Source organism: Bison bison, unplaced genomic scaffold, assembly GCF_000754665.1.
Source record: "Bison bison bison isolate TAMUID 2011002044 unplaced genomic scaffold, Bison_UMD1.0 scf7180017864193, whole genome shotgun sequence".
NCBI classification, from domain to species: domain Eukaryota; kingdom Metazoa; phylum Chordata; class Mammalia; order Artiodactyla; family Bovidae; genus Bison; species Bison bison.
The window spans coordinates 2,579,887-2,598,995 of NW_011494765.1; the positions used below are offsets into that span (position 1 = coordinate 2,579,887).

The following is a 19,109-nucleotide window of genomic DNA, read 5'->3' on the forward strand; positions in this document are numbered from 1 at the left end:
GCTATCTAGGTTGGTCATAACTTTCCTTCCAAGGAGTAAGCGTCTTTTAATTTCATGGCTACAGTCACCATCTGTAGTGATTTTGGAGCCCCAGAAAATAAAGTCTGACACTGTTTCTACTGTTTCCCCATCTATTTCCCATGAAGTGGTGGGACTGGATGCCATGATCTTCGTTTTCTGAATGTGGAGCTTTAAGCCAACTTTTTCACTCTCCACTTTCACTTTCATCAAGAGGCTTTTGAGTTCCTCTTCACTTTCTGCCATAATGGTGGTGTCATCTGCATATCTGAGGTTATTGATATTTCTCCCGGCAATCTTGATTCCAGCTTGTGTTTCTTCTAGTCCAGCATTTCTCATGATGTACTCTGCATATAAGTTAAATAAACAGGGTGACAATATACAGCGTTGACGGACTCCTTTTCCTATTTGGAACCAGTCTGTTGTTCCATGTCCAGTTCTAACTGTTGCTTCCTGACCTGCATACAGATTCCTCAAGAGGCAGGTCAGGTGGTCTGGTATTCCCATCTCTTTCAGAATTTTCCACAGTTTATTGTGATCCACACAGTCAAAGGCTTTGGCATAGTCAGTAAAGCAGAAATAGACGTTTTTCTGGAACTCTCTTGCTTTTTCTGTGATCCAGCGGATGTTGTCAATTTGATCTCTGGTTCTTCTGCCTTTTCTAAAACCAGCTTGACCCCATAGAATACGGTTTATGGACAGGCCGACAGCCCCCAAAGTGTCTGATGTAAAATGTTCTGGAGGTTGACCACATTCCCTTTAAGTGATCTGCTGGTTGTTCACTTACACTTTTAACCCCTTTTTCCTTTTTCACCCTCCCCCAAGTTTGTCAGCTACTATAAACCACTGGCAGCCCCAATCTAGGAACTGGGTGAAATGTTTTCTAGGAACACACCAGTGGGATTTAGCCACCTCAGAGGGCCTCCTGCCCCGGTACGAGCACACCAGCTTCATTCCCTCGTGCACACCTCACAGCATCTGGGTGTTTGGAGGGGCCGACCAGTCAGGAAATCGAAACTGCCTGCAAGTTCTGAATCCTGGTAAGTAGCTGATGGTTATTTTATTTACAAAAATGAATAAGTAAATCCAATTTCCATTCCTGTACCAAAGTCCCATTTGGATTTTACTGACTGATCCATTTAACCTTTGCTAACCTCATAGAAAAATAGACATTTCCACTTCTAATAGAACCTGAAAATCATAAATGATATTTTGTTTTCCTCCTAAGTTGCACAAAGTATCAACTTCTGAAAAGTCAAAGCTGAAAGAGACTTCAGAAAACAGTTATGCCAAGTGGGCAACCTGGTCTAGCGACGGGGGGGTGACTTTCCTAAAGTCATCAGGGAATCAGAGCCGTGAGCAGGCTCGAATCCGAGTCACTCTATCAGAGGTCTCAAATGGGGGTGATTGTGCCCCCCAGGAGACAGTTGGCATGTTGCACCTTGGGGCAGGGCATCTAATGTGTGGAGGCCAGAGATGCTACCATACATCCTGTAATGCAGTGGTCCCCAACCTTTTTGGCACCAGGGACTGGTTTTGTGGAAGACAAATTTTCCATGGACAGGGGTGGGAGCGGGGTGGGGTCATGGTTTGGGGATGATTCAAACTTATTACATTTATTGTCACTTTATTTCTATTATTATTACATCGGCTCCACCTCAGATCATCAGGCATTAGATCCTGGAGGCTGAGGACCCCTGCTATAATGCATAGGGCAGCCTCTCACAATAAAGAATTGTCTGGTCTAGAATGTCAATAGTGCCAAAGTTTAGAAACCCTGCTCGAGATCCTCTTAGTATGTTTCTTTTAGCCAAAAAGTACAAAGTTCCTGACTCGTCTCACTGGCAGTTTTGTCACAGAGGAAGCAGTTTGGGGACATCACTGCTGCAAGGATGTTGCTGAGCCACCCATGGGGGTGGACCTGACTTTCTGTCAGTTAGAAACACTTTTTTGTTTTTTTGCTCTTTGTAAATTTTTCAATATGCATTGAAAAATGTCTAAAAAGAGTAAATAAGTGGACAAAAGCCATCCACAATCCTATGATATTAAGGTTATTAATATCAATATATTAATATCAATATAAGGCTATATTGCTATAGCCTGTATATAAGGCTATTAATATTAATAACAGTTCTGTGTACTTCCTTTCTGTCTTTTCTCTGCATTTTTGTAAACCTGAGATCTTTGTATTTTACCATTACACTGTTGTGTCTTTTTAATTTCATAATTAGCACAGAAATGATTCCCTATCAACAAAGCTTTGCTAAAATCATTTTTAATGGCTGTATAACACTCAATTTTATGATGATACCATAATTCCTCTGTTTTTTTTTTTTTAACATGTAGGCTGTCTTCAGATTTCTATCATTATAAATAACAAAGTAGTGAATATCTTTGTTCAGAAGTCATTGAAAATGTATTTCAAATTATTGCCTTAGAATTCATGCCCAGAAATAAAAGAACTAGATAAAACCCTGGACTTTGCTTTTTTTTTTTTTGTTACTTTAAGGCTTTTAGTACATGCTATCAAATTGTTCTCCAGGAAGACTTTTTTTGATTTTCTTTTTTGGCCACATTGCACAGTTTGTGCAATCCCAATTCCCTGACCCAGGATTGAATCCGGGCCCAGAGAGTGAAAGCCCAGAATCCTAACCACTAGGCTACCAGAGGACTCCATCTCTAGAAGGATTTTTTTCAACTTATCCTCTCTCCAATTGTGTTTAACAGTTCTTGTTTCACTCCTGACTGGCACTGAATTTATCATTTTTAAGCACTGCTAATTTGATGGGCAAAAGTAAAAAACACAAACGATTGTATCTAATTGTTTAAATATGCAGTTTGTTCATTACTAGTAACCTGGACATTTTTCATGTAACAGTCAGCTCTTGCCTGGTTACCTGTGTCAATGATAGGTTTACTTGTATAACAGTTGGTCTTCTTTGTCATTCTGGGACAGTAATAATTTCTATCTTGTTAGGTTTGGCAAGAATTAACTCACGTCTGGCTCATAGTTAACATTCAGTAATTGTTGTGGTTGATGTAGCTGTGGTTTGACAGATGGAAATCAGTTCCAGAGCCCTGGCCTCTCAATTTTTCAGTGATGGCATCTATTTTAAATAAAATACAGTAAGAATTTGGAAAGCTTCTGTCAAAGAAATTGACTTTCCACCAGATCCTTTCCTGTCCTGGAAAGTATAGTTTGACACCATGACCAAGAAATATGAATGATATAAGTGCATCATTAATTTCTTGTGTTACTAAGGCAAGTTCCTCAGTCTTAGGATTCCTTTCTGATTATTTGTGCTAGCATTTGACTTGGCAGCCACACAATCTCAATTTTATGACAGTACCATAATTCCTCTGTTTTGTTTTGTTTTTTATTCTGAAGGTTGTATGCTTTCTAACTCCTCCTAAGATCTAAAAGTTCCCCAAGATCTGTAGCTATAGAGGCAATTACATTATGCTTTGTTATTTCAGCTTTTAGTTTTTGTTGTTTGTTTTTTTTGGCTATGAAGTTTGTGGGATATTCGTTCACCAACCAGGGATCGAACCCAAGACACCTGCAGTGGAAGCCCAGAGTCTTAATCACTGGACTGTCAGGGAAGTCCCCATTATCCTTTGGATATAGGCTGAGACTTGTTTGGTCTCCAGGTTCATGTTTTGAGTCCCACACATACTACAAATGCTTCATGCACCACTTTGTATATTGAATGAAGACCTTTACACGAGACACAGAATTTCCCAGTCAAGAAATAATTCCTGGGAATTCCCTGATGGTCCAGTGGTTAAGACTTGGAGTTTTCACTGCCGTGGGCTCGGGTTTAATCCCTGGTTGGGGAACTAAAATCCCACAAGCCATGCAGCATGGCAGAAAGGAAGGAAGGAAGAAAGAAAGAAAAGTAGTGGAATGACTGTAGGAGTTTTGACAGATCTGTGTTCAGAGCCCTGCCCTACTACTCACCAACACTGTGACTGGGGGAAAGGATTTAAACTTTCTGAGCTTCAGTTCCTTCATCTGCCAAGTGGGGATACTTTCCACCTGCTCCCAGGATTGCCCGAGGATGATGGAGATGGTGGGGTGCTCAGGGCAGTGATTCTGCCCACAGAAGGTGCTCAGTTACCGCTTGTGTTTCTGTAAAATGTGTGCTTCCTTTTGAAAAAAAAATGAGCTTCTGTTCACCCGCCCAGGTGGTAGAACTTCATTCTCAAGTCAGAAGTGTGGAATATACATAGATCTTGATGTTGAAATGGAATTTGAATTCCAACTCAGCCATTTACTGGTCATGCCATCTTAAATGAGTGACTTAATCTATCTTTGCTTCAATTCCTTATCTGTAAATGGGGGAAGAAATATTTATTTGGCACATAGTGTTTAGTGGGGACAATTACTACTACTACTATTACGACTACTACTACTACTAAGACTATAATGATATTGTCCACTTTTTTTTAATGGCCACATATCCTGAGAAACTGCTTTCTTGCATCCAGTGGGAATGAGTTTGCTCAATGTTGGGCTCCTCTGGGTGGGCACAGGGCAGTATAGTCAGCAAAGGGGAATAGGGTGCAGAAAGGATGTTTAATGCTTCCAAAAACAAATTGTCCTCCTTAATTATACCTGTGGCTTTTCACTCGTGAGAATTTGGGTCTATCTGGACACATTCTGAGTATTGTCCCCTACCCCTCCTTGAATTTGATGGCAGGAGATCCCTGCCTAGACCTACCCTGTCCCTCTTGGGGATTGGGGTTTGCCAAGTGACCCTACCCAGCCTCAATGTCTGAGGCCCTCAGCCTGGGGATTTAGATGCCTACCTTCTCTCTGGACCAGATACCAGGACTTGGACTACCCCAGAGGTGACCGGCCCACCGCCATCCCCAAGAACTTTCCACACGTCATCGGCAGCCATTGGAGACCAGCTGTATGTCTTTGGGGGCGGAGAGAGAGGTGCCCAGCCCGTGCAGGATGTGCAGCTTCATGTGTTTGATGCAAGTATGAATGGGGTGGGAGACCCCTGGGGCCACCTCCTACCTGGTCAGGGCTGCCCTGGCCTGCAGCTTACCTGATGCAGGAAACAGATTAGAAAATGACAACCTGGCTGTGGGTCTCAATTCTAGACTTCTTCAGTATTTCTCTTAGCTGGTATCTTCTACCCATAGCTAAAATTGCATTTAAAGAGGAATAACTGATCAATTTAAAAAATGTAGACAGTATAGTTTATCAAGCAAAAAAGTTTCTCCTCAGGCCTTTCCTTCCCACTGCCCAGACAGAGGTAAATACTGTTAGCTATTCCTAATAGTCTAACTTCCAGATTTTTCTGTGCATTTATAAATCATATGCACATGTATATGTGAACACCTATGAATTTTCTATGAACTTTGAAATTATATGAAAACTTAAAACACATACATGAAAATACTAATTATAAATACTGTTCTGACTTTTACTTTTGTGGGTCTAAGGGTAGATCTTAGGGGCTTCCCTGATGGCTCAGTGGTAAAGAATCCACCTGCAGTGCAGGAGACTCGGGTTCAGTCCCTAGTTTGGGAAGATTCCCTAGAGGAGGAAATGGCAGTCCACTCCAGTGTTCTTGCCTGGAGAATCCCATGGACAGAGGAGCCTGGCGGGCTATAGTCCGTAGGGTCGCAAAGAGTCGAACAGAACTGAGCAACTAAACACGCATGCATACAAGGGTAGATCTTAGTTGAAAGCGTAAACTTTGAAGCCACAGGAAGTGGACTTGGAACCAGATCTGACATCTACTTTCTGTATCACTTTAGACTAATTTCTTAATCTCTCTAGGCCTTAGTTTGCTATAAAATGGAGATAGTAATAGTGCCTAACACAAAGAATTGGAAAGATTAAATGAGATAATGTAATAGTGTATAGCCATTCTGACACATAGGAAACACCTAATAAATTTTCACTGTATTATTATTATTTCTTCATTTAATCACACATCATGGATCTCTCCTAAGCCAACAATTTCCTTGCAAAGCATATTTTTCTGTGGGCATCCTTTATTCAGTCATTTTCCTATAGATTGCTGACAGTGTTACAGTGAATATATACATTAATTTATGTATGTGTTACAATGTTTAGGGCTCCCCAGGTGGTGCTAATGGTAGAGAACACGCCTGCCAATGCAGGAGATGCAAGAGATACAGGTTCAATCCCTGGGTCAGGAGAATCCCCTAAAGGAGGGCATGGTAATCCACTCCAGTATTCACACCTGAAGAATCTCATGGACAGAGGAGCCTGGCAGGCTACTGTCCATAGGGTCACAAAGAATTAGATATGACTGAAGTGACTTAGCACAGCACACAACATTTAATGTGGAATAGATGCTGAGGAGTGGAATCACTGGGTCAAAATGGTATGAATATTTAATATATTTAATATTGTAAGACCTTTTGCCAATCTTTTGTCTAAGTAGTGTTTATTTACATTTCTTTCTTTTAGTAGTGGGCATTTATGAATAACGCTTTACAAATATCATGTAACAAAAATAATTTTCCTGTGTTTTTACACCTTTTTTGAAAAAAGGCAATAAGCAAAATTGAAAACTTAAAGTTTAAATTAAAATTAATACATGTCACAATACGAATTTTTCCAGAAAAAATGGACTCTGATTCTTTTAAAGCAGTTTTAAAAAAATATTGGCTTTGAATACATAAAACTGTGAGAGAAAAAATATATGTACATATATATGCCTACATATATGTGTGTGTGTATATATATATATAATTCTATAACCTCAAAATTGTTAACATTTCAGTGCAATTATGGTCCTTTTTTTAAAAATAGTAGAGATAATTCTAGATGTGCTATTGTGTCTTGTATTTTTCACTTAAGCATTTCCCCAGTAATCACAAAGTTTTCTCAGTGTTTTTATTTATTTTATTTTATTTAACTTTACAATATTGTATTGGTTTTGCCATATAACAAAATGAATCTTCTCAGTGTTTTTAATGAGCACATAATATTCTATTATGACTGTAGCAATAACTCACTCATTCACTTGTTAATGGACTTAGGGGCTATTTCTGGTTCTCCCCTATTATTAATATAAACAATACTGTGGTAAACATACTTACCACTTAAGTATGCATATGCATCAACTTTCTCAGGTTATTTCAAATTGTATTTCTTGAAACACTGAGGGCTCTGTGAACAACCTTCAGGCATGTTGCAAATGGTAATTCAGAGATAAATTGTTTGTCAGGCTTTTGTCTAAGATAATTTTTGTAGCACTCCTTTAAGACTTTTCTGGTATGTTGAAGTGATTGATTTTCCTCAATTCTATACATGTACAATTTTGAAGATATGAAGGGTTATCAACAGGTAGAATGCATCCGCTCTATTAGGATCATACTCATATTAATAACTCTCGTACTGAGTCCTTTCTTTGTGCCTGTGCTTTACATGTATCATCTCATTTAATCCACACTTCAACCCTGAGAGGTAGGTATTACCGGGTACTCTCTTTCTCTTCATTTTATAGCTGCACTAACTGAAGCTTAGAAAATTAACACGTGCAAGGCCATATAATTATTCAGTGAAATAACCCAGTTTTAACTCCAAATCCTATATTCTAATCATTATCCTATACAACCACTTCAGGAGGCCCTGCTAACTTTAAAAGTAGTAAATTTTTTTCCCCTACTCTTCCAGCTAATCAATTAAGGATAGTGTTTTGAAAAAGAGAATACTCTGAAGGTCTGTCCCAGAAGAAGGAAGCTCATTCTTTTTAATTTTGGGGCAGTTCAAGGTTAAAGAAACTTAAGGGAGGTATTTTTAAAATTCAAAACACAAAGTGGTTCGTTAATGCCCAGTGGAAGGGGTAGGCATATTAGGTAGTGAGTTCTCTAGTCTTGGACACACATCAGCAGAGGCTGTAAAGGTTGTGGATGGAGAGAGGCCTGGGTTGGGCTGGCAAGTCACAGTGAATGACCCCCAGGCCGCTCTCTGTTCAGCACATCTCCACTTGCTGGGAGGTGAGGCTTAGGTATAGTCCTCACATTTTTGCTTCATACTTTTGTCACCTTATGTCATGGGATTTATTTTTCCAGACACCCTGACCTGGTCACAGCCAGAGACACATGGAAAACCTCCATCCCCCCGACATGGTCACATGATGGTGGCAGCAGGGACAAAGCTCTTCATCCATGGTGGCTTGGCAGGGGACAATTTCTATGATGATCTCCATTGCATTGATATCAGTAAGTAGGGTAGGGGGCATGGGGGCTTGCTTGTCTGCTTAAAATTAAATAAAATATACTTTGACTAGAGCCTTGCTCTCAACCAGCCAGTAGACTCTTTGCTAGATTCTCTCAAATGTGACCTGAATAATAATAATAATAAAAGCAAGTCTTTCCTAAGTGTTTGCCATGTATTGGGTTGACCAGAAAGTCTGTCTAAGTTTTTCTGTAAGATCTTACAGAAAATTCATCATGAATTTTCTGGCCAACCCAAGACCTATCCATTAATTCTTTCTTATCCTTCCAACAACCCTTCTCTTTCATTAAAATTCATTGTGTCTTGTGCTTCCTGAAGGACTGGATTTCTTTCAAGTTGTAGCCTTTAATTCTCTGGATAACTTTTAGAGTGTGTCTGGAGGTGGACAACCAGAACTGTCATGCTAAATTGTTAAAAAAATGCTGAGAAAAGGAAAGTTAGGAATAAACATGAGTATTGTCTTTAAGCGTTTGAATGACCTCAAAAAAGTCCCGAGAGGCTGGACACTTTGGGGGTCATTCTTCCAGACTCTGAAGTCCCTTAGGGCAGGGACTTTGTCTCTTTTTCCCTTAGTGTATTTCCATCATTGAGTACAATGTCTGGCGGGTCGCAGATGATGAGTGTATATCTGTTAAGAGTGGACAGACACGGACTTCCCTGGTGGTCCAGTGGTTAAGACTTCACGGTTCCACTGCAGGGGGCAGAGGTATGACCCCTTGCTGGAGAACTAAGGTCCTGCCTGCCACACAGTGCAACCAAAAAAAAAAAGTGGACAGAAAAACAAATGAACATAATCTGCAGTGCTCCGGACTACAGGAATTGGAACCATGGGCAGAAGGCATGAGAACTGCTGTGCAAGTATCAGGCTACCTTGCCAAACAGTGGGTTCTCTGATTTGGTGACATTGGAGGCTGGCTGACACTGGCAAGGATATTTGGCTGGACTCGGTGATTCTCCCTTCCAACCCAGTTGCTGGACCCCTGCCTTGAACTGACAGATGGAAAATATCTTCACAGGAGCATTCCTTGCAGGCAGGCAAACAGGGTTTTAATGCTTATTTTAAAAAAAGAAAGTCCTTTTCTCTTGTAGGAGGAACTATTTCCTAGCTATTTTTCCTCCTTTCCTACCCAGGTTGTTCTCTAAAACCTAAAATCCGGTGAGGTCCTGCCTCCTTTAAATGCTTGTCTGAAAAGTTGCAACTATCTGCTGAAATAGGTAGGAAATAGGCGCTGAGGCAGCACGTTACAGTGTAGAGAACACAGATCTGGGAGTCAGACCTGAGTGCAGTTCCAGCTGTGCCACCTGCTAGCTGTGGGACTTCTTCCCCCTCTCTAATCCTGTTTCTTCATCTTCAAGAACAAAGAAAGTAGGCAGAAGTGAGTAGTAGCAATTTTATGCAGCTATGAGAATAAAGTAAACCAGATTTTTGAAGTGTCTAGTCAGCACTCACAAAGTTGCAAAGTAACTGTTACTGTTTCAGACATGCATGTGTATGCACATACAGGCATGCTTGTGCACGCGCGTGCGCACACACACACACACACACACCCCCTTACCTGCTCCTGGGCTCCTACGGAGTTAATGGTGATGGTCACCAAAGCTTAGATCACATTCCTCAGTGTGCTCTGAAGACCACCTACATCAGAATCACCTGGGGATGCTTGTTAACAACTATAGATGACTGAGCCCCTTCCCTCCGTCCCAATCTGGACTATCCAGACAGAATTTCAAGCTCCCCCAAGGAATTTTTGTGCACGCCAAACCTTGCTCTATTATCTTGAGAACTCTTTATGAGTGAAGTTCAGGGGTTGGTTTGCAAACTGCAGACGTCTGACAGGTTCCGTCTGAAACCATTGTCTAGGCCAGGTTTTGCCCACTTTCCATCTCTTGGCAGGTGACATGAAGTGGCAGAAGCTAAGGCCCACTGGGGCAGCTCCCACAGGCTGTGCTGCCCACTCAGCTGTGGCTGTGGGGAAACACCTGTATGTCTTCGGAGGAATGACTCCCACAGGAGCCCTGAATACAATGTACCAGTATCACATAGGTGAGCAGATGTTCACTGTGGGTCTTTAAACAAGTATCACCCTTCTTTGAAACTATCACAATGCTTCGGTCTTTCAATTTGGCCACTCCACATCCAAGGCCGAAGGAATAAAAACCAGACTTTCAGGGAATGACATCATCAAAGCTGTAAGAGTATCATTAGGGTACCCCACCCCCCTGCCCCTGACTTTTCCTGTTTCTTTTAGGGCTCAGGTGATATAGCACATCACTGAACATTTTTGGAAATTTTTAACAGACTTTTTTTCTCCCCCCAAAATAGAAAAGCAGCATTGGACCTTGCTTAAATTTGAGAATTCTCCACCCACTGGACGGTTGGACCATTCCATGTGTATCATTCCGTGGCCAGGGACGTGTACTTCTGAGAAAGAAGATTCAAATTCTGCCACTGTAAACCGTGATGCTGAGAAAGGGGATTCCACTGAGAAAGGAGTGACTCAAGGTGGTGACTCACGGGAGGAAAGTCAGGCTGACACACTGCTCTGTTTTGTGTTCGGTGGAATGAATACAGAGGGGGAAATCTATGACGATTGTATTGTGACTGCAGTTGATTAATAAAACCCATGTTTTTACTGCTTTTAAATGTCAATTACTTGCAGAAAAGTTCAGTGAAACAGTTGTTTTCATATCTCCAAAATTGTCTGCACTATGTATGTATCCCTTTGGCTCTTACCTGCTGTGGTAGGTGAAGAGATGAACTGGATAGCCCAGGCAGGGCAAAAACCTTAATAAAGGTTTTTTTTATCAGCAATACGTCCAGGTAACTAACTGGCTGGTTATGAATACTAATCACAAAAATGTTGCAGATATCCTAATTGCAAGATACAACAAAAGTTGTAGAAATTAGTGAGTGGACATTCCCAAGCTGGTGTTTTAACATTTGACTGCACCAGGCCTTAGTTGCAGCATGCAGGATCTAGTTCCTTGACCAAGGATGGAACCCATGCTCCCTTCATTGGAAGCATGGAGTCTTAGCCACCAACCACCAGGGAAGTCCAGGGAGGTGCTTTCAATATTAGCAGCTCCTCAGAAAGAGGTGTACTGTTGACTTTTGGTACGGAGAGCCACTGGGGACAGGGGCAAAGATTGGCTCTCATCTCTCCCCACCAACCCCTACCCCTCTGCACACAACACTTCAGGTCATTTTTAATGTTTGTATGGAAACTGATCTGAAAGAACCTCCTGTCCAAATGCTTTGGGCAACACAACAGAGGTCCAGGCCTCAGAGTAAATCACACATCAGGTCTCAGTTCCACAAATTAACCTTGCAGCTGGTTGCCCCATGTATAAAATGTCTATCTTTGGACTGAACTGGATTTCATGTTAGCATGACAGCCTGCCCTTCGTTAATCATACTTAATTGTTCCCACTCTTGTACCAGAGGTAGAGATTGACATGGCTGAGATTCAAAAATACACCCTCACATCCTAAAATTAGGAATTGAATCCAAGTGTGTAAAATTATCAGTGATTCATCACTTATCAAATCTCAAGAGAATCCAAGCAGTTGTAAAGTGTTACGAATAAATAGAAGGCCACTGTTAAGTTTTTCAAAGGTAAGGGGAAGCAGGAAGTTTCAACTATGCTGAAGAAAACTCCGCTCTTGAAATGGTCCTTGCCTAGTTAAGCATATGGATGAACCAACCTCCCACCCCTTTTCTTAGGTTAGGCAGTTTTCCCAAAATGACTGAATATTTACAGAAATGTTGTTTCCTTACCTCAAAACCCTGAACACTCCCAACACATGAGAGTCTAACCTTAAATGACTAACCTAATTAGAAGCTTTATCACAAAAATTAGACAAGTGTAAATAACAAACATTTATTGGTGTCACTTATGGTAGAAAAAAGTTCCTACACCAGATACACATGACCCAATTGTTAAATAGAACATTTTCAAGGTGAACACACGCCCTAACCCAGCTTTTTTTTAACCCACTTTTGATGATAGCCAATTCCTCCTTGCCCCCCACCCCAAGACATGTGAGCAACTGCTAATGAAAAGCAGTAAACAGCCACTTGGGCTATAGCATTTTCAACTCCACTCCAAGGTGAAGATTCCAATTACATTCGAGACTTAAGTTCTCTCAATTTTCTCCTAGCGAAAGTTCCTGAGTCCAGTATTTACAATATTATAGCACTAGCAGAGCAGTGTCTACAACTCATCTTTGTCTGCTGCTTCCTCCTCATTGGTTGGGGGAGGGCCTGCACTTCCATAGAGTTTGCTGATAATTGGCTGAACAATTTCTTCTAGCTCCTTCTTTTTAGCTTTGAAATCTTCAATGTCAGCATCTTGGTGACTTTCCAGCCACTCAATCTTTTCTTCTACAGCTTTTTCCATGGTCTCCTTATCTTCTGAGGAAAGTTTACCTCCCAGTTTTTCTTTATCTCCAATCTGATTCTTAAGAGAGTAGGCATAGCTTTCCAATTCATTTCTTGTGTCAATGCGCTCCTTGAGCTTTTTGTCTTCCTCAGCAAACTTCTCAGCATCATTGACCATTCTTTCAATTTCTTCAGGTGTCAGGCGATTTTGGTCATTGGTAATTGTGATCTTATTTTTGTTGCCTGTACCTTTGTCTTCAGCTGTCACTCGAAGAATGCCATTCACATCTATCTCAAAGGTGACTTCAATCTGTGGGACCCCACGGGGTGCAGGAGGAATTCCAGTCAGGTCAAAAGTTCCCAGAAGGTGATTGTCTTTCGTCAGGGGTCGTTCACCTAGAAGTCACACACACAAAAATTGTTAGTTGTCACTGATAAACGTTAGTACATTTGGATTTCTACTTTTAAGTCTGCAGTGGCAAGGGCACTCTATCAACTTAAAGTGGGTGGTACTGGATCTGAAAAGAGCAGTGAATTAAGTTACTAGTACTGTTAATCGAATTTCGTCTATTTTATAGCAGTATGAACTTTGCTTGTTATATTTTAGAAGCCAGCTCAGAAGGCATTTTTAATGGGAAAGAGTGCCAGACAAAAAACAGATTTTAGTCCTTGCTCTACCAAACAACACTAAATTAAGGTCTTCTCACCTGAAAACAGCAGATACTTCTTTCCCTAGTCATTTCAACAGCGTATATTAAAAAAAAAGTCAAACTCTTCAAACACATACCATGATATTAACAAATGTAAGCAATTACCTTCATAGACCTTGATGGTAACAGTTGGTTGATTATCAGAGGCTGTAGAAAAGATCTGAGACTTCTTGGTGGGCACCACAGTGTTCCTTGGAATCAGTTTGGTCATGACACCTCCCACAGTTTCAATACCAAGTGTCAGGGGACATACATCAAGCAGTACCAGGTCACCTGGCAAAAGTAAGTTAATTGAGGTAAGTTCCAATTCAGGAGTCATAGGAGCAATACCAAGCAGTCCCCATGATCAATAAAACTTCTTCTCCATCTTGCCACTTGGTTAGGTTCTATGCAAAATCATTTCAGAAGCAGTGAATTAAATACAGCTGCTAAGGATGTTGAGACTTCCAGGTCTTGTCATCACTGTACCCTTCACTAGCTCTTTGAGCTTGCTGCTTGTGTTCTATTGCTTTCCAAAGCAACAGCTAATACTTTTCCCATTCAGCTACTGAAACACTGTGGACAATGCTGACAGACTTACCTGTATCTTGATCACCAGAGAGCACACCAGCTTGGACAGCGGCACCATATGCCACAGCCTCATCTGGGTTTATGCCACGGGATGGCTCCTTGCCATTAAAAAACTCTTTAACCAGCTGTTGAATCTTTGGGATTCTAGTAGAGCCACCAACAAGAACAATTTCATCAATATCAGACTTCTTTAAATCAGAATCTTCCAACACTTTCTGGACAGGCTTCATGGTGGAACGGAACAGGTCCTAGAGTAAGAGACACAATCACTGTGATGATGCCTGTCATACCCACAAATAGTCGAAATCCTTAAATGCACTGTCCCATACTCAGAGTCTAACTAGATCTCATTAGCAAAACAAGGAACATACCATGTTTAGCTCTTCAAATTTAGCCCGAGTCAGGGTCTCCGAGAAGTCTTCCCCTTCATAGAAGGACTCGATTTCAATTCTTGCTTGATGTTGGGAAGACAGGGCTCGTTTGGCCTTTTCTACCTCACGCCGGAGTTTCTGCACAGCTCTGTTGTCCTTCCGAACATCTTTGCCAGTCTTCTTTTTGTAGAGTTTGATGAAGTGTTCCATGACACGCTGGTCAAAGTCTTCTCCACCCAGATGAGTATCTCCATTAGTGGCCACGACTTCAAAGACACCATTATCAATGGTGAGAAGAGACACATCAAAGGTTCCACCACCCAGGTCAAACACCAGGATGTTCTTCTCCCCTTCCCTCTTATCCAGGCCATAAGCAATAGCAGCTGCTGTACTGTTAGGGGAATGAGAAAGAAAAAACAAACCTTACTTAACTTTTACCTTTCCACATTTGGCAAATGTGCCATACTTTTGAATTTAACACTTACGGCTCATTGATGATCCTCATGACATTCAATCCAGCAATAGTTCCAGCATCTTTGGTTGCCTGGCGTTGGGCATCATTGAAATATGCTGGTACAGTAACAACTGCATGAGTAACCTAAAATGATAACAAAAGGTAGTTAGACATGTTTTATCATACAGTTTAACCTTTATTTAAGTTACAGTCAAACTATCACTTTATTTTTAAGATAATTATATGTATGTGGACTTGCAAGCAGTAAGTGATAAATGACAAGACCCTAGTATTTTGTTTGATCTCCAGTAAAACACGCAAGTAATTAAAACTGATATACATGGATGTCAGACTTTTAAAATGATGAAAGCATCTACACGACACGATCAGAATCGGTAACAATAAAACTGCTCAACACGGTTCTAGAAAATACCTACCTTCTTTCCCAAATAAGCCTCAGCAGTTTCCTTCATTTTAGTGAGAACCATGGCAGAAATTTCTTCAGGAGCAAATGTCTTTGTTTGCCCACCTCCAACATCAACTTGAATGTATGGTTTAGTTTTCTTTTCAACCACCTAAATTTGAGAGAATAATTACTATTTTCAGACATAGGAGCAATGACATTTTAAACTTTAAAAGAGGACTGAGACTCACTTCCCTCTCCAAAGTTGGGTTTATTTTGGACCCTTTGAGCTGAATATTTGGGGCAGAAATATTTAAGGTGTAGAAGGTGCCTTACAATTACAAGCCACTTCAGTTTTAATCAGTCTCTTAATTCTAAACTATTGTCGACAGAATAGTTATGCATGAAATTTCCTTGCCAAGTTTACTATCTTCAGTTCTGAAATATACTAGGAGTATAAAATAAAATTACACACACACGACATCTATATCCCCTTTGCTTGTGCCTAAACTTTTTAATTCTAAATACTCCCATCACCATCACCCACTATCTGTTTAGAAGAAAAAAACCGGTTCGAACCTTGAAAGGCAAGAACTTGATGTCCTGCTGCACGGACGGGTCATTCCACGTCCGGCCGATGAGTCGCTTGGCGTCGAAGACTGTGTTCTCCGGATTGGAGGTGAGCTGGTTCTTGGCTGCATCGCCGATCAGACGCTCCCCTTCAGGAGTGAAAGCCACATAAGACGGCGTGATGCGGTTGCCTTGATCGTTGGCAATGATCTCCACGCGGCCGTTCTTGAACACCCCGACGCTGGCGGAAAAAACCGAACGGAAGGAATCAGCACCACGATGCTCTGGGCAGCCCAGGAGGCCACGCCCCATTTCCCCCTCTCCCCAAACCCCACTTACCAGGAGTAGGTGGTGCCCAGGTCGATGCCGACCACCGTGCCCACGTCCTCCTTCTTGTCCTCCTCCTCCGCGCGTGCCGTGCCAAGCAGCAGCAGCAGCACCGCAGCCACCAGGGACAGCTTCATCTTTCCAGCGCCGTCGGCCAGTCGGTCAGCAGGCAGCTATAGGGCTTCGCAGGAAAACCAGCCACAGGCCGCAAACACAGGAGCGCACCGAGGTTACTGAGCTGAGGATGACAGGGCCCGGGATCAGGAGAACAGTGGACAATGCCAAGGGCAGGTCCGAAAAGACAGGCCGCAACACCTACCTCTCAAACGCACGAAAAGCTTAAGTTGATGTGTCTGTGATGTCTCGGTCAGCGTCTACCGCGCCGTCGCCTACTCCGCTTATATACCCTCCCCCCAGCCCCGTCGTGGAGGCCTCCGATTGGCGAAGGCGCAGCTCGTTGGACGTCGCTGATTGGTCCAGGCCACCAAGCTGTCCGCTGCGGATTCGAAGCGGCCTCCTCCGCAGCTAACGTCATCGCTACGCCCCCCGGGCTGACTCATTGGCTGTTGGGCGCGCACAGCAATCACCAATGAGACACAACATCCGCCTCGGGCTCCAGCTCCGTTGGTTTAGCAGCTGCCTGTCAGTGACGGGATCTCTCACCCCGAGGTGGTTTCCGCCGGTAACAGCTGAGGTCCCACCTCCACGCTGGGCCCTGAGGGGATCGGGGCCCGTCCGGCGTGCCAGATACCCTCAAGGCAGTAGGACTTGAGTCAGTGCCTTCTTTACGATCCGCCCGCGTGACCTTCCTCCGTCCCTCTCGAGGGAAGCGGCTGTTTTCTCCTCCCTGCCTCCATCCCGTCCCTGGCAGGCAGGTGTCAGCGTAGATGTTGTGATCACCTCCGAACAAATTTCTCTGTCCTTTATAGCTGCCACAGGTACTAGTGTCCTGGGGTCTTTTGTTGCTCATCAGGCCGCAGCTCTCCAGTTGGGACCTAGGCTGCGCACTGCCCGGTCGCGAATCATGGCTCCTTCTACTTCCATGCCCCGGCACCCGCTATCCCGTTGTGTTTCCCAGGTCTCCCCACATTGCCTTGCCCCACGGTAAGTCCCAGGACAGACCTGACCAAAGTAATTGGCTCCCATACAGAGTCCCCTACACATATGGCAGCCCTGCACTTAAGAGCGTGCTAATGCCATCACTCCCACCTTGGGATGCATCATTTCTCTAGCTTGTCACCCCTTGTCTTCTCTCTCCTTGCCATCATTTCCTTTTGTGGCTCAGATTATCATTTACAATGCCTTCTTCATCCTTTATTGATACCTTTTTACTTTCACTTCTGGAAAAGGTCTGATTGTGCTAAACATATTTAATGGACAAAGACCTCTGGATAATGCCATACTCTTGTAGCAAAAAGTATAAAGGCTGCTATTTACTTTAGCCTTACTATGTGCCAAGCATTATTCTTTTACCTTTCGGTCCTTACAGTTCAATACTTGGCATTTCCCATTTTACAGATGAGAAAATTGAGACCAAAGAGATTAATTGTCACAGAGCTGCTAAGTGATAGAGTTATTATTGATATCCAAGTAAGCTTGACTCTGTAGCCAATGCTCATAATAAGTTTTTTAATTTGTTTATTTTTTGGCCTCTGTGTAGAGCATGTGGGGTATTTAGTTCCCCAACCAGGGATCAAACCCATGTCCCCTGCATTGGAAGCACAGAGTCTTAACTACTGAACTGCCACGGAGGCTCCCAACAATTTTTTAAAATTAAGTTCACTTATTCAACAAATTTTTAGAGGCCCTACTAGAGATGGGTCAAAGGCCTGATACAAAATATTTTGAGATGCTTACAGAAAATTTGTGGGACTTACCACAGTCAGGAGCTAGTGACTCCAGTATTTTTTGCACTAAATGGGTTCCTGAGATTCATTGGTATGAGCAATAGTATGTCCAAATAGCACTGAAACATCTTACACACAGTTGACTAAGATGCTGAGCCTAGGAGTCAGTACTCAGGAATTTTTCTTTCTCCTTTAGTGCTCCTCAAAGGTTATGCTGGTGACTCAGTGTTGACTCCGTTCTTACAATTGAAGTTGCATCATGCATCTCTTTCACAGGGCTTGTAATACTGCTGTAACACCTACCCTTCTTCAGGTTACATCAGTCCATTATCAAGATAGACCTCACCATTCCACCACATTGCAGTTACATATCATTTCAAGCAAATTTTCTGTATGTATCATAGTCCATATCCATTAGAAACAGCTCTCAATTTCAGCCTCATCCTTGATTGATGGAGTAACCTTTGCAGCTCTCCTTTTCTGAGATTTAGAAAAGTGGTATCTAGCTAACTGCTAAAGAGAATTGAACATATTGGTGGTCGTAGTATTTTTAAAAGTCAAATATATTAGGTAAATTATAGTGTATTCCAAAGTGCAATCATTTATGGATTGAGTAAGAAAATCAGTAAATAAATCTAGTTTGCTGAATGTTAAATACCAATAATAATAACAGTGCTAAGTTATCAATATTTAAGTGCTAAACACTATGCAAAATGCTGTAAGTGCAGTATTTCTTTTAATCCTTAAGAAAATATTTTTAAAACCCCTACTTTGGGGATAAGGCATATGAAGCTCTAAGAGGTAAAGAAATTTGGCCAGGAGATCACACAGCTGAGAAAATACAGAACCAGAATTTGAGCTTTGGCAGGTTAATTTTTAATTTCTGTAGTCTGGGTTGTCATCCTGAACTTCAAGTTTATAAGACTTCTGTAGTTTTTAGGATATAGAGTAGTTACATAGTACAAGTATTTTGATATCGGTGATAGACAAATGTAAATTTTTATCCAGTAATTTAAACAAGCTCATTTTGCTCTTATGGGTAAGAAAATAGATTTCTATTTCCCATCTGATCTCAGAAAGCTAAGCAGAGTTACAATTGATTAGGATTGGATGTTATTTAGGTCCTAAATCTTCCTTTCTGAAAGGGAATTAAAGGCATAGAGCAAGAAGGAAAAGGCCAATGTAATCGACAAGTTGAATATTTAGACCCTGGTAAGTTCAC

General features: G+C 41.9%; 2 protein-coding genes across 3 annotated transcripts in view; one reads left to right on the forward strand and one right to left on the reverse strand.

Annotated features, from left to right (window-relative positions):
• RABEPK (Rab9 effector protein with kelch motifs) overlaps window positions 1-11,066 on the forward strand; it is a 23,863-nt gene extending 12,797 nt beyond the window's left edge. The window contains exons 4-8 of one of the 2 annotated variants that reach the window (XM_010844057.1): window positions 906-1,058; window positions 4,847-5,008; window positions 8,089-8,238; window positions 10,149-10,298; window positions 10,578-11,066. In XM_010844057.1, coding sequence (XP_010842359.1) covers window positions 906-1,058; window positions 4,847-5,008; window positions 8,089-8,238; window positions 10,149-10,298; window positions 10,578-10,870 — 908 coding nt within the window. In that variant the 3' untranslated portion in view covers window positions 10,871-11,066. The remainder of the gene's footprint in view (window positions 1-905; window positions 1,059-4,846; window positions 5,009-8,088; window positions 8,239-10,148; window positions 10,299-10,577) is intronic. The other variant, XM_010844058.1, reaches the window with a different exon arrangement.
• A 1,055-nt stretch (window positions 11,067-12,121) lies between these two features.
• On the reverse strand, window positions 12,122-16,447 carry HSPA5 (heat shock 70kDa protein 5 (glucose-regulated protein, 78kDa)). Its single transcript, XM_010844059.1, has 9 exons — window positions 16,360-16,447; window positions 16,053-16,278; window positions 15,723-15,954; window positions 15,178-15,315; window positions 14,772-14,884; window positions 14,287-14,677; window positions 13,926-14,163; window positions 13,451-13,618; window positions 12,122-13,031 (listed from the first exon to the last, which is right to left on the reverse strand). Exons 2-9 carry the CDS (start codon window positions 16,175-16,177, stop codon window positions 12,469-12,471), a joined length of 1,968 nt encoding a protein of 655 aa, XP_010842361.1. The 5' UTR covers window positions 16,178-16,278; window positions 16,360-16,447; the 3' UTR covers window positions 12,122-12,468.
• Between the last annotated feature and the right edge of the window lie 2,662 nt (window positions 16,448-19,109).

What these genes read in the sequence shown, in the direction of transcription:
- HSPA5 (XM_010844059.1), bottom strand. Translation starts at nt 16,177, where the DNA reads ATGAAGCTGTCCCTGGTGGCTGCGGTGCTGCTGCTGCTGCTTGGCACG. An exon ending in AGGCTTATTTGGGAAAGAAG is followed by an intron (nt 14,885 to 15,177) that starts GTAGGTATTTTC and finishes TTATCATTTTAG; the next exon opens with GTTACTCATGCAGTTGTTAC. An exon ending in TACCATCAAGGTCTATGAAG is followed by an intron (nt 13,032 to 13,450) that starts GTAATTGCTTAC and finishes TGTGACTTCTAG; the next exon opens with GTGAACGACCCCTGACGAAA.